We start from the raw sequence: 14,753 nt of genomic DNA, 5'->3' as shown, positions 1-14,753 counted from the left end.
TCTCCAAGAGCGGAAAAAATATAGGGAATTGACCCAGAAACTAAGAGACAAAGACATCAGATATAGATGGGAAATTCCAGGTCTAAGCTTTTACTACAAAGCCTTGAGAATTATCATCAAAACAAAGGAGAAAATGGAAAATTTTTTTACAGAAAATGCAGAGGACTTTCCTGGACTATTAAAAATGTAAAATATGGAGTACAAATTAATATTGTGGAATGTGAAGGGACTAAACTCACCTCAAAAGAGAAAGACAATTTTTCATTGGCTAAAGAAGCAAAATTGTAATATAGTATGTCTACAAGAGACACATATTAAAGATAAAGATATAAAATATTTAAAAAACAAACAATTGGGGAAAGAATATATATCAGCATCTAAACAAAAGAAGAAAGGAGTAGTGATTTATGTAAAGGAGGCTGTAGAATCAAAATTAATTTTTCAGGATCAAGATGGAAGATATGTGGCCATGGAAATAAATATAAATGCGAAAAAAATATTGGTAATAGCTCTCTATGCGCCAAATGGAGCAAAAGACCAATTTTTTAAAGACTTATTGAATAAATTAGATCAGGATATATTTGATCAGATGATATTGGTTGGAGATTTCAGTGTTGTGGTGGACTTGCAATTAGACAAGAAATCAAAAACAACCGTTAAAAAATCAGGGAAGCTACCAAAACCTTTTTTTGAATTAGTTCAACAAGAACATTTGGAAGACATATGGAGAAAAGAAAATCTGAAAAGTACTGAATTTACATACTACTCCACAAGACACTTATCATTTTCACGTATTGATATGATTTGGGCAACAAAAGATTTGACTCTATTGACAAAAAAAGTGGAAATCTTACCGAAGGTGAGCTCAGACCACCATCCAATGTTATGGAAATGGACAATGAGTCGAAGAAAATTTAGATGGAGAATAAATAAATTTGAAGTAATTGAAAGAAGAAACTAAGCAATTTTTCGTAACAAATAACAACAATGAAGTCTCAACACAGATGGTATGGGATACCTATAAGGCTGTAATGAGAGAAAATTTAACCTTACTTAACAGTAAGGATAAGAAAAGAAAGCAGGAGAAATGGCAAGAAATTCAAGAAAAAATATATAAAAAAGAACAACAATTGAAGAAAAGACCAGGAAAAAAGTCGATCATACAGGAAATTAAAATATTGCAGGATCAAATAACAGCCATTAGTAATAAAGAGCTAGAATGGAAGTTAAAGACATTAAAAGCAGAAGTCATTTGAAGAAGAAAATAAACTAGGAAAGTATTTAGCCTGGCAACTGAAAAAAAGGAAGGAAATGAAAATTATTAATACAATAATGGAGAAAGGTAAAGAATTGAAAGATCATCAACTAATTAAGCGTGAGTTCTTTAAATACTATGCTAAATTATTTCAAAAGAAATATGTGAATGTACAAGAGATAGATGGGTATTTAAGGAATGCCCACTTACCAAAGCTACCAGAAGAGATGAAACAGAGACTGAATGCTCCAATAACAGAAGAAGAAGTCATACAGGCAATTGAAGCGGCTAAGATTGGGAAAGCACCAGGACCAGATGGGATCACAGCTAAATTTTATAAAGTAATGAAGGAGGACCTAGTACCGATTTTAAAAAATGTAATGAACGATATGCTTCAAGGAAAGGGTCTCCCAGATACATGGGATGAAGCTAGTATTGCACTGATCCCAAAAGAAAGCCAAGATTTGACAGAGTTGAAAAATTATAGACCCATATCACTTATAAACAATGACTACAAAATAATGGCAAGAATACTGGCGGATAGGCTCAAAATATGGTTAATGGATTTTATAGATGAAGATCAGGCCGGATTTTTACCAAATAGGCAGTTAAAAGACAATTTGAGAGTAGTGATAAATGCTATTGAATATTACGATAAGCGACCTGATAAGGAAGTTGGCCTTTTCTTTGAGGATGCAGAGAAGGCCTTTGACAATTTGAACTGGGATTTTATGTTCGCAACTATGGAGAAGATGGAGCTAGGTAATGAATTTATACAAGCAGTGAAAACAATTTATAACTTACAAAGAGCAACAATATGTGTTAATGACGACCTGACAGAGAAGTTGGAAATAAGGAAAGGAACCAGACAAGGATGTCCACTATCGCCGCTTTTGTTTGTGATGGTCTTAGAAGTATTATTGAGGAGGATTAGAGAAGATGATAGTATAAAAGGAATAAAAATAAAAGGATCCTCCTTCAAATTGAGAGCATTTGCAGACGATGTGATGTTTATAGTGGAAGACCCTATACAAACCTTGCTAAGACTGCTGGACAAAATAAAGGAGTTTGGAGATTTGGTGGGTTTCTACATAAACAAAAAGAAGTCAAAAATAATAACTAAAGGGGCGGGGCGTTGTGAGCGTGCATGCCAGATGCGTGAAGTTCAGGCTCCTGACTCAAACTCCCTCCCGACTGATTTAATCAGCTTTTAACCCGAGCTCTTCATAACAAATCATGGGCAAAACAGGAGGTAATAAAAATAAGACTTCAGAATTGACCGTACAAACGGTTAAAACCTTTTTCTCACCATCTGAATCAAAGAACGGGGCTGAGATGGAGCTGCATGCTGCAACCAAGATGGCTGCTGCCCCTGCCAGTCAGAAGGCAGATTACAAAGAAATCCAGGTACTGGAAGCTCATATTAATCTTAAACTAGATCAACTTGAGGAGAAATTTGCTAATCGGATGGAAAAGTTGCTTAAGCCTATGAATGAGCAGCTAACCCTCATTAATGAAACTCTTCAGCAAGTTACTAAAACAGCTGACTCAGCGTTAGACCTCAGCCTGTCTTTGCAAAAAGACGCGCGCATAATGCAAGCAAATGAATACTGGCTGAAAAATAAAATCATGGATCTAGAGAATAAAATAAAATACAATAATTTGAAATTCCGCGGATTTACAGAGTCAGACGAAGGCACAGCAGATTTAACTGCGTTCTTATCAGGCTGGCTTGCTCATGAGCTGCAGTTGGAGAAGGGGGTGGCACCAACCATATTGTCTGCTTACAGGCTGGGTTCCCCTCGAAATCTGAGAGCAGATGCTAACAGAGACATTGTTGTCCGCTTTTTGGATTCCCGTACCAAAGAAAAAATCATTCAAGAAGCAAGGAAAAGAGGCACGTTTTCTTTTCAAGGGAAAAGGGGAAAAAATCCTTTTTAAAATCCAAAATGTCGGGCGTTTTTTTCTCTATGGTACCATTGCAACGTCTCTATGATTTCTGGTTTAACTTTGTACCTTACTTAAGATGGCGTACTTCCTGTTCCTGTTACCTTCGTTGCCTCCCAGTGGTATACTTATTTTGCTTCCTTTTTCCATCAATCCTCTTCCCTTTCGCTTTGCTGTCCTTGCTAGGGATCTAGTTGTCTGCTCTGCTGTTAACTTCCCATCTTGCGATGTTTCTCCAGTCCCCCCTCCGCTTTCTCATGCTGGTTATCTCAGTTCTAACCGCAGTAAGTATAAACAATATTTCTTTTCAAATTTTTAGTCCTTATTTACTTCCCACCCAGCAACCACCTCTAGCAGGCGCGGTAAGGCGTCTGCTGGTGCGCTGGGCGGTCGGTACACCAAGCAGACAGCCAAACTCTCCTCGGCATTCCACACCAGGCCCACACAATCAATGCCAGAGATCTTCGGGGCGGGAAGCGGCTTGAAGGAGAAACCCTCCCGGACAAGGATTGCCACCCCTCCCCCCCGACCCTCAGTTCGTGACTGATGAAGGACCACATAACCTGGGGGGGTCAGCTCACCAAGAGCAACTGTTTCTCCTTCCCTCACCCAAGTCTCGGTCACGCATACCAGGTCCATATTAGCTGCCATAAAAGTATCATGCAGCATACTGGTCTTATTATTTATGGACCTGGCATTGCACAACATCAGTGTCGAAGGAGGATTTTTCCTAGCTCCAACACCGGCGTGCCTCGGGATGGGGCGTAGGTTAGAAGGGCACCGAGCCTTTCCACATCTCCGTGACCTTCTCCCTTTAAACCAGGCCCCACCGCCATACCTCCCCCGTCCCCAGAGGACTGGTATCCCTGGCCCTATCTCAGATGCCTTCCTCATATCCATCCCCTTATCACAGCATACAAACATCCTAAGCAGCAATAAACAGCACCAGTTCTTCAGCAGCAGCAGTCCCCGGCAGCAGCTCCTTTGAGGCCAGAGCACCCAGGGGGCGGGGCTGAGCAGGTGGAAAAGCTCAGCCCTCGATGGAGTAGCCTCCCTGGTCAGCAGAGCGCAGGCAGCTTCAGCAGCAGCAGTCCCCGGCAGCAGCTCCTTTAAGGCCAGAGCACCCAGGGGGCGGGGCTGAGCAGGTGGAAAAGCTCAGCCCTCGATGGAGTAGCCTCCCTGGTCAGCAGAGCGCAGGCAGCTTCAGCAGCAGCAGTCCCCGGCAGCAGCTCCTTTAAGGCCAGAGCACTCAGGGGGCGGGGCTGAGCAGGTGGAAAAGCTCAGCCCTCGATGGAGTAGCCTCCCTGGTCAGCAGAGCGCAGGCAGCTTCAGCAGCAGCAGTCCCCGGCAGCAGCTCCTTTAAGGCCAGAGCACTCAGGGGGCGGGGCTGAGCAGGTGGAAAAGCTCAGCCCTCGATGGAGTAGCCTCCCTGGTCAGCAGAGCGCAGGCAGCTTCAGCAGCAGCAGTCCCCGGCAGCAGCTCCTTTAAGGCCAGAGCACTCAGGGGGCGGGGCTGAGCAGGTGGAAAAGCTCAGCCCTCGATGGAGTAGCCTCCCTGGTCAGCAGAGCGCAGGCAGCTTCAGCAGCAGCAGTCCCCGGCAGCAGCTCCTTTAAGGCCAGAGCACTCAGGGGGCAGGGCTGAGCAGGTGGAAAAGCTCAGCCCTCGATGGAGTAGCCTCCCTGGTCAGCAGAGCGCAGGCAGCTTCAGCAGCAGCAGTCCCCGGCAGCAGCTCCTTTAAGGCCAGAGCACCCAGGGGGCGGGGCTGAGCAGGTGGAAAAGCTCAGCCCTCGATGGAGTAGCCTCCCTGGTCAGCAGAGCGCAGGCAGCTTCAGCAGCAGCAGTCCCCGGCAGCAGCTCCTTTAAGGCCAGAGCACTCAGGGGGCGGGGATGAGCAGGTGGAAAAGCTCAGCCCTCGATGGAGTAGCCTCCCTGGTCAGCAGAGCACAGGCAGCTTCAGCAGCAGCAGTCCCCGGCAGCAGCTCCTTTAAGGCCAGAGCACTCAGGGGGCGGGGCTGAGCAGGTGGAAAAGCTCAGCCCTCGATGGAGTAGCCTCCCTGGTCAGCAGAGCGCAGGCAGCTTCAGCAGCAGCAGTCCCCGGCAGCAGCTCCTTTAAGGCCAGAGCACTCAGGGGGCGGGGCTGAGCAGGTGGAAAAGCTCAGACCTCGATGGAGTAGCCTCCCTGGTCAGCAGAGCACAGGCAGCTTCAGCTTCAGACAAGGGTAACCCTAGCTTCGATTTATGCGCCTAATGATAAGCAACTTGATTTTTTGCATGAAACCTTTTCCAACCTATGTATGTTTGCTGAAGGTGAGATTCTGATTGGGGGGGACTTTAATTGTATAGCTGATTTAAATCTGGATCGGTCCCAGAGGGATGGGAGACGTTGCAAGAAAATACCACGTCAACTGAAACTACAAATGTTGTTCGATAAATTTGCTTTTAAGGATGTCTGGCGAGCTCACCATGGAGTAGAGAAAGATTTCACTTATTTTTCAGCCCGGCATCAAGTTCATACCAGAATCGATTTTATTCTGGCCTCCAGTAAACTTTATCAAAATTTAATTTCTTCTAATATTGGGAGTAAAATCTGGTCAGATCATGCCTGGGTGGAAAGTCACTTGAATTTAGATGATAAAATAAAACAAGAAACTCATTGGCTATTAAATAAATCTCTTTTATTAAACCCATCTATACATAAAGAAATAGAGAAAGTACTTGAAAATTATTTTAAAGAGAACGTTGCAGGGGAGGTCTCCCAGGCAACAATTTGGGATGCTATGAAGGCAGTGGTCAGAGGGAAAATCATCTCAGTAGCCTCCTTCTACAAGAAAGAAAGAGAGAAATTCAGATTGGACATTTTAAGCAAAATCCAAGCACTAGAAATTAAGCATAAAAAATTTAATAATAAAAAAGTTTACAAACAACTTCTGCTTGAAAGAAAGAAGTTGGAATCTTTAGAGTCCTCTAAAATCAAGAAGAACTTACTTTTCTTAAAACAGAAATTTTGGCACAGAGGTCCTGGAACACTTCGCTTGCTTGCTTGGAAAGTGAAAAAAAAGATCTCAGCCCACCAAATTAATCTGATTAAAAAAGGCAATAAGGATTATACTTCCAATAACAGGGAAATGTTGGAAGTATTTTACAACTTCTACTCTAAGCTCTATAGAACCACAAACCCATTTATATCTGATATTGACAACTTCTTAGCATCCTGCACCTCCCTAAAAAGTCTTACGCCAGCGCATAGGGAATTCTTGGAGTCGCCCATTTCTCTCCAAGAAATCACAGAGATTATCAAGAAGCTTAAACTTAACAAAACTCCCGGCAGGGACGGTTTTCCTGCCGAATTTTATAAAAGCTTCACACATAGCTTAGCAGAACCACTCAGGCTGACTTGCAATGCAATTCTTACCCAGGACATCTTCCCTCAGTCATGGAATGAAGCCTCGGTCATTGTGATCCCCAAAAAAGGTAAAGATATCACCCTCCCATCATCCTATCGTCCGATTTCTTTGCTGAATCAGGATGCTAAAATCTTTACAGCTATATTGGCCAACAGATTAAACAAAATCATTAATCATTACGTTCACCCTGACCAAACCGGCTTCATTCCACACAGAAACATGGCAGACAATGTGCGTAAATCTCTTAATATAATCAATCATTGCATTACCTATCAAATGGAGGCTCTCTTGTTGTCATTTGATGCAGAAAAAGCGTTTGACAGCTTGGAAACTAATTACCTTCTGAGACTCCTGTCAAAAATGGGTTTTGGCCAAACTTTTATACGATCAATCAGCTTACTTTATGCCAACCCTACGGCCCGGTTAAAAATAAATGGTATAAATTCAAAGGATATTAAACTTACAAGAGGGACCAGGCAGGGCTGCCCCTTGTCATCACTACTGTTCGCCCTTGCTATAGAACCTCTGGCGGAATCCATAAGACAATCAGCTGAGATCAAAGGCATTAGAATAAAAAGTCATGAATATAAAGTTTCTCTCTTTGCTGATGATATGGTTCTGTATATCTCTCACCCTTCTGCTTCATTACCTCCCTTGGAAGACAAGTTACATACCTTTGGTCAACTATCAGGTCTTAAAATTAATAAATCTAAATCTGAAATTTATCCTATTAATTTATCCCCAGACACACAAGCTCAGATAGCCTCCAATTATGAATACCAATGGATCAGCAAGAACTGGGTCTATTTAGGAATCACGATCCCTGTCAACCTAGCAAATTTAAAGGAATCTAATTTTAAAACCCTAGAACTCAAAGTTATAGGTGAATTTAAAGAATGGAGCAAGTTGACTTTATCCTGGGCTGAAAGAATACAACTGGTCAAAACCATGATTTTACCACTTTTCTTATTTAATTTTCGTATGCTGCCTATTAATCTCACTGATCAAGATATCCGAAAGTGGCAAACTCTTATAAATAAATTTATTTGGGCTAATAAACGTCCTAGACTTAATTTTTCAACCATGAAACGTTCAACCAAAAAGGGTGGCTTGGCTATTCCAGACCTAAAATGTTATTATATGGCAGCACAGCTAGCAAACATAGTGCTTCTTTTGCATTCCTCAGATAGTTCAGACTGGACATATGCTGAAACTGCACATCTTCTTCCCCATGATATAAAGGATATAATTTGGACAGACCCTAAACACAGGCCTACCCAAACTCTTGCCAATCCATTTTTGAAATCTACTATATCTGTATGGGACAGGGTAAGAAACTATCTAGCTCCTACACCGTCACCACTATCATCCTTCCTGGACCAATCGTGGTTTCCACCAGGTCAGGATTTAATTTCATTTCAGCAATGGAAGGTAATTAAGAAATCTAGGATCATTGACATCACCAAACATGGGGCCATCCTAACTAAGGAGCAAATAGAAGGGGATACAGAGGTTGTGGTCCCTTGGTATCAATACTTACAATTATCTCACCTTATAGGCAGCCAATTATTTGTCGACTCCTGGAAACGGGAGTTAACAGATTTTGAACGTTTATTAAAAAAAATAGAACCTCATCGTAAAGGCCTCATAGCTAGCATCTATTCTAATTTAAACTCACAGAATGATCAATCCTCATTAAGGTACCAATTGAAATGGAATACGGACTGCAGTACCCCCTTAACAGAGGAGCAATGGTCCACAATATGGTCTGGCAAGCCCCTAAATTCGAACGCAATCAATATCAAAATGTCTTCTTTTAAATTGTTGTCGAGATGGTACATGACTCCTCAATTACTACACCAAATTAATCCCAATTTAACACCGCTCTGTTGGAAAAAGTGTGGTCAAATTGGTGACTATATCCATTTGTGGTGGTCTTGCCCCAAGATCCAATCATTCTGGGACTTAATTTCAAGGAAAATTAAGGAGATTACAGATTATGAACTGCTCATGACTCCAGAATCAATTTTGCTGGGTCTTTGGGAAGACCCTGTCATACCAAAGGTGCGGAAAAATTTAATATTTATGTTACTTGCTGCTGCAAAAATGCTTCTAGCAGCACACTGGAAATCAGACAAGCTTCCGAAGCTACAACAGTGGGTTCAGAAAGTATGGGATATTTTTATTATGGAAAAAATAGCAGACCACCTTCATTCTATTGATAAACCACAGTATCAGTCATCATTCTTTACGCAATGGTTGCCCTTTTTGAATTACTTATACAATACTAATCAACTGCCTAATGCTGACATCAATACTTTTAGCTTCTTAGCTATATTATGAGAATATCTCCTCACTGTTCCCCCTTGCACTGTTTTTGTAGTCTATTACATTGGCTTTGTTATTGTTATTGACCGTTCCAAGGTTTGTTTCTTGTATTATTGTTATATGTATTTATGAATATTGTAAATTGTAAAATGAAAAATAAATAGTTTAAAAAAAATAACTAAAAATATGACTAAGAAGAAAACAAGAATTAAGTGAATTAACAAACTGCGAAGTGGTACACAGAACTAAATATTTGGGGATAGAGCTGACAGCTAAGAATATAGACTTGTTTAAGAATAACTATGAAAAGCTTCTTTCAAATTGTCTCAAATTGAAAGAGACATGATAAAATGGAATAAATTAAATTTGTCGTGGTTAGGTCGAATTGCCACAATTAAAATGAATGTACTGCCCAGAGTGATGTTTTTAATGCAAACAATTCCAATTATGAAAGATAAGAAACAATTTGAAAAATGGCAGAGGAAGATATCAGAATTTGTCTGGGCAGGAAAGAAACCAAGAGTCAAGAGGAAAGTTCTTTGTGACGCTAAGGAAAGAGGAGGAATGCAGTTACCTGATCTAAGACTTTATCATGAAGCGATATGTTTGGTGTGGCTAAAAGAATGGGTGTCTTTGACCAATCATAAGTTATTAACATTGGAAGGACATAATAAACTATTTGGATGGCACGCATATATGTGGTACAGGAAGCATAATATGGATGCAATGTTTCAGCACCACTACCTGAGAAGAAATCTACTGTCAACCTGGCTCAAGTACAAGAAATTTATAGAGCTAAAGAAACCACTTTGGATTGTTCCAGCTGAAGTAATCAACCCAAATATGGAATATCAGGGAAAGGAATGGCTTACCCTCAAAGAATTAACAGTATTAGAAAATGATGGGTTGAGACTTAAGCGAAATGAGGAGTTGCCATTTAAATATGGTTGGTTACAATATAGACAAATTAAAGATTTATTTGATTCAGAACATAGAAAGAATGGTCTTAGAAGTAAAAATTCACAACTAGAGGAACTATTATTGGGGGATAATAGTAAAGCAATATCTAAAATGTATAAGTTGTTATTGAAGTGGTTTACAGAAGAGGAAACAGTCAAGGTGCAAATGGTAAAGTGGGCCATAAATTGTAATAAGGAAATAGCGATGGAAGCATGGGAACAACTATGGAAAAATACCTTTAAAATATCAACTTGTACCAGTATTAAAGAGAACGGTTATAAAATGCTGTATAGATGGTACTTAACACCGAAAAAATTAGCTATAGCTAACAAACAGTTATCGAATAAATGTTGGAAATGTAAGGAGCATGAAGGTTCTCTATTTCATATGTGGTGGACTTGCCAAAAGGCTAGAGACTTCTGGTCTAGAATATGTGCTGAAATGTCTTTGATATTACAATACAATGTCCCTAAAAATCCAGAAATGTTATTACTATCTTTACATTTAGAAGATGTTAATAGAAATGATAAGATATTGTTGTATTATATGATAGTAGCAGCAAGAATTTTATATGCTCAATATTGGAAAAAAGAAGTACCGAATATTGAAGAATGGACAAGGAAGTTGTTGTACATGGCTGAAATGGACAAATTAACTAGAAATCTGAAAGAGCAAGATCCAGGAATTTTTCTGGAAGACTGGAAGAAGTTTAAGAAATATTTGGAAAAGAAATGCGATGTTAAAGGACAATTGTGGTCTTTGGAGGGATTTTAAATTTTATTAAGTAAGATTTTAATGAAGGGAATATATATAAGATCTCTACCATGGGTAACATAATATAATTGTATTATAGTGAAATAATAATTTCTATGAATATACAGGGGGTTCGAGTGTTATTGGAAGTCAATAGAGAAAAGGGGGAGGGGAGTGGTGGGGTTATATATTTAGAAAGGTTTAATTTGGATAAGTTGTATGTATTAACCAACTACTTTATATCACCTCATCCAATAAAATCTATTTTAATAAAAAAAAGAGGAAATAAACAAACCTTCTGAGCAGCAATCTGTAGAGAGGAGAAATTGACAAAGCCTTCTGATCGCTTTTGAAACTCAGCTTCCTGGCTAACATTGCAACTCCCTTCACGTGCTCCTCTTCATGTAATTCATCTCTTGTAGCTCAGCTCATAGGGTCTCACCACACGAGACAAAATACACTCAAATTACACAGGTGTATTTTGTAATTTGAGTGTATTTGAGCGTAATTCGAGTGTATTTTGTCTCGTGTGGTTTGACCCTTAGACACACCTCTTCCACAACTCCATTCCTCCACTGGTCCTTTCTCAAACTAACGGATGTGTGTTTGAAAGAAAGAAAAATTAGCAATGCACAGTGTATACAGCCATGTTCAATACTTTACTTTTGACAACCAACTGCATGAATCAATTACACTTTGTGTGTTCTATCTTTTGTCAGCCCAGAATCTACTGCCAATCCATTTTTATGGATGAGCATGAAATCTAGAGTGATCACAGACAGAAAATTCACATAGATCCACTTTCTCTAAACTGTGCATAGTTTTATTATCCACTACATTGTCCCTCTTTATCTTTTTAAACTTGTGGTGACCAGACCAGTACATAGTATTCCACATGCAAATGCACAATGGACTGATTAAGTAATAATGGAATTTGTCTGCTATCCATCATGGGTCCAAGATCTTCTCCTGCACTATCACAGCCAGTACAGATTTCACAAGTGCATGTGTGAGTCTGGATGTTTTCCCTAGCATACAGTACATTACACTTAGGGCTAAACTAGATGTTACATGGGAGACCCATGACTGGATCTTCCAAGTTTTGTTCTGCCTGGTTGATCAGAGCAATGCTGCTGGGGAAGTGGGATTCGCCCTTTCCCTCTGTGCCATACTACAAATCAAAATTGCTTCTACAGCTACTGTTCCCTCAAATTGGCAGCCAACTGGGTCTGCATACCATGAAAAAAAAATATTCTAAGACCTCCCACATAGATTTTGTTTGGCCATCATTTGTATATTGAAATCCATTGCCATTTTGCTACCCATTCTCCTAATTGAAGAAAAAACTTTGAAACTCCTTGCATTCTGCTGCAAAGATCCAGGTTCAAATCTTTGATCAGGCATGAAGCATGTAGTTTCTCTACCTAATCTTAACCAGACTACTGAAATCAGAAAGCATTTAGTGTAACTTTTCCCTGAGCTTATAGAAAATAAGATACTGCCAAAACATTGACGGTTCCATTCCTAGATGCTCAAGCAGAAGCTCAGATGCTAGTGCTATATTGTGTTACTAAAAATTGTTTCTTTGGCTAAGACCATACACAAAGCTGAACTTCTACAATGTGGAAAAATACCTTCATTAATAACAATGCTTCCGGTGATACAACTAGGCCATGAAGAGTTTGAGACAAGTATGGTTGAAATCCTGGTTTGAAAAATTTGGAACTCTGTGTTCCACTTAGCCAAGGTGGACGAGTTTTCAACAATTTCTCTGAAAAATAAGCACTGTTAAAATGATATATAATACAGCAAGTTTCAAATAACATGAAATTGTCATCTCTCTAGTCACCAAGTTTATTCTCGATAAAAATAGTCCATATGCTGTTTAAAAACATTCTTCTACACAGCAGTATATAGGTTAAGCTGAGGGCTACTGTGCATGTTACAAACCTCCCGCACAGAAGTTACGCATATACATAGGAATCCATGTGTACATTTCACCCGTGTGTTTTTCACTTCATATACATGGTGAGAAATCATGTGCAAGCAAAATGGATCTCACATGTTCATATTTTATTTTATATATGTTTTCATTACACCTTCAGTGGGTTGTATCCAAAGTAGAACTTTTGCAAGTGGAAGGCACTTCTGCTTGTGCAAGCAAGGGAAGTCCATGTTTTCCCACACATGCAAACCAACTGCAGAGGATTTACAGGGGCTATGAAAGGCACACATGAAGTCAGCCTTATTCTTACCCCCAGCCTGCAGATTTGTGATCCTACTCAACTGTATTTGCCAAAATTAACCTAAGGTTAATACAACAGCCAAATATTGCCTTTATGTGAGGAACATACTTTCTCTAATATCTCAGGCTTCTTCCACAAAGGGAGATTCCCCTCACAGAGAGCAGGAGATGCTGTATTTAAAGGGAAAATCCACAAGATGTTGTGCTCTTTCTAAGCATGACTTATGGACTTACCTGGGCTTTCCTCTTTAAACCAAGCCAAAGAAAAATCCCCTTTGATCTGGTTCAAAGAGGAAGTAGGGTGGCTGTGGATGGATAATCAGTATGGGTGTGGGTGATCCACCCACAGACAATATTGGGGGGGAAGAGGTCTTGAACTAAGCTCTACCTTCAAAATGGGGCAGCTCACTGCCACACATGCTGCCCCTTTGTTAGCTCTTTAAAGGGCTTTCCTAGCCCAGTCAATCTAGGAATGTAAAGTGTGGAGAAAGAAGTGTTTCTGGGGCTACATGAGGGCTCAGCACTGCTTTGCTTTCATGCACACATGACAGAGGAAAGGGAAGGGGCAAGAACAGTGAATGGATCAAGAAGGAGTTTATGAAGACCCCATTCTCACTCATTCCCACACTGCTTGCAATTACTGCCATAGCACAGAGAGGGGGAGGGTCACACTCCCATGTAGATCCAGCCTCACTTCCAGGGCATTTTTTCAGCAGGAACGCGGTGGAACAGAGTTCCAGAACATCTTGAAAATGGTCACATGGCTGGTGGCCCCGCCCCCTGATCTCCAGACAGAGGGGAGATTAGATTGCCCTCCGCGCCACTCGGCAGCACGGAGGACAATCTAAACTCCCCTCTGTCTGGAGATCAGGGGGCGGGGCCACCAGCCATGTGACCATTTGCTCCGAGGGCAACCCACTGAGTTCCACCACCTCTTTTCCCAGAAAAAAAGCCCTGCTCACTTCCATCTTGAAGTAACCACCCAGTGTGCCACCAGCCACAACCCCGTCTTCTGGAATGTTCCTAACATATCTAACTAGGTGATATCACATAAAGCTCCAACATCTGAATAGCACGTTTAGCCAGAAAAAAATATTTTGGGAACACTATTAAAAATGAAGGGACAATACACTGGAACGTCTCCTGCACAATACCTTTTGGGATGAACGAGAGTATTTCAAGAATACATTCATCCTCTTGTGCAATTCCCAATTGTTATACTGAGGCTTATTATGGAATAAGTTTTCTGGGATGGTGCTCTGCCATTCTGCCCATTTTGTTACCCACTAGGTGCTCCCACACACAATAAATATTCACAGCTGTCATATTTTTTCCTGTGCAAATAGTTAAACACATATCTTTACAATGTATTTGTTATAGGAAAGGGAGAGTAATGTTTCTGGCTTCCTAAGCACGGCATCCCCTTTTACCAGTAACTTAATCTTCATAGTTTCATTCAACTTACTCTTGCGTAGTGCCAGTCTCTCTCGAATGACTTTTTGTAGCCATTTTTCATGTACTCTCTCTTTTTGCTCCTCATTTTCTGTTTCAGGTCCATTGAGAGCCTCATATGTTTCTGTAGTTTCCCTGGGAGTGAAGCCACCCAAGTGGGTTGCACAAGCAATGTAATGTTGTTTCCAAGCACTGTATTCATTTTGTGCAGGACTGTAGGGAAGAAACCATCCAAACCGAATGCATTTTGGAATCCACAGACAATCCTTTAGCAAGGAAAGTAAAAATAGTAAAGACAGTTTAAATTATACTTTCCTTTTAACAATAGACAGCAAAATGAGATTCTGAAGCCTCTTGAATCAACTTGTTTCAGATCTAATAGTAAAGTGAGGGACTAGTTTCACTTGAA

The 14,753-nt window shown here is 40.5% G+C and overlaps 1 protein-coding gene across 2 annotated transcripts in view; it reads right to left on the bottom strand.

Annotated features, from left to right (window-relative positions):
- Positions 1 to 14,753, bottom strand: part of ECT2L (epithelial cell transforming 2 like) — a 67,923-nt gene that overhangs the window by 33,343 nt on the left and 19,827 nt on the right. For both annotated transcript variants that reach the window (XR_008597962.1, XM_054992985.1), the window contains exons 5-6: positions 14,358 to 14,610; positions 12,282 to 12,418 (exon numbers count right to left, since the gene is read on the bottom strand). Coding sequence is in view for 1 of the 2 variants with exons in the window: in XM_054992985.1 (XP_054848960.1) it covers positions 12,282 to 12,418; positions 14,358 to 14,610 (390 nt within the window). In the remaining variant the exon portion in view is untranslated. The remainder of the gene's footprint in view (positions 1 to 12,281; positions 12,419 to 14,357; positions 14,611 to 14,753) is intronic.

The sequence above is a fragment of the Eublepharis macularius genome, chromosome 1, assembly GCF_028583425.1.
Source record: "Eublepharis macularius isolate TG4126 chromosome 1, MPM_Emac_v1.0, whole genome shotgun sequence".
Taxonomy (NCBI): Eukaryota; Metazoa; Chordata; class Lepidosauria; order Squamata; family Eublepharidae; genus Eublepharis; species Eublepharis macularius.
Note: the sequence above shows the minus strand (reverse complement) of the source record. Positions and strands in the feature narration are given on the sequence as shown.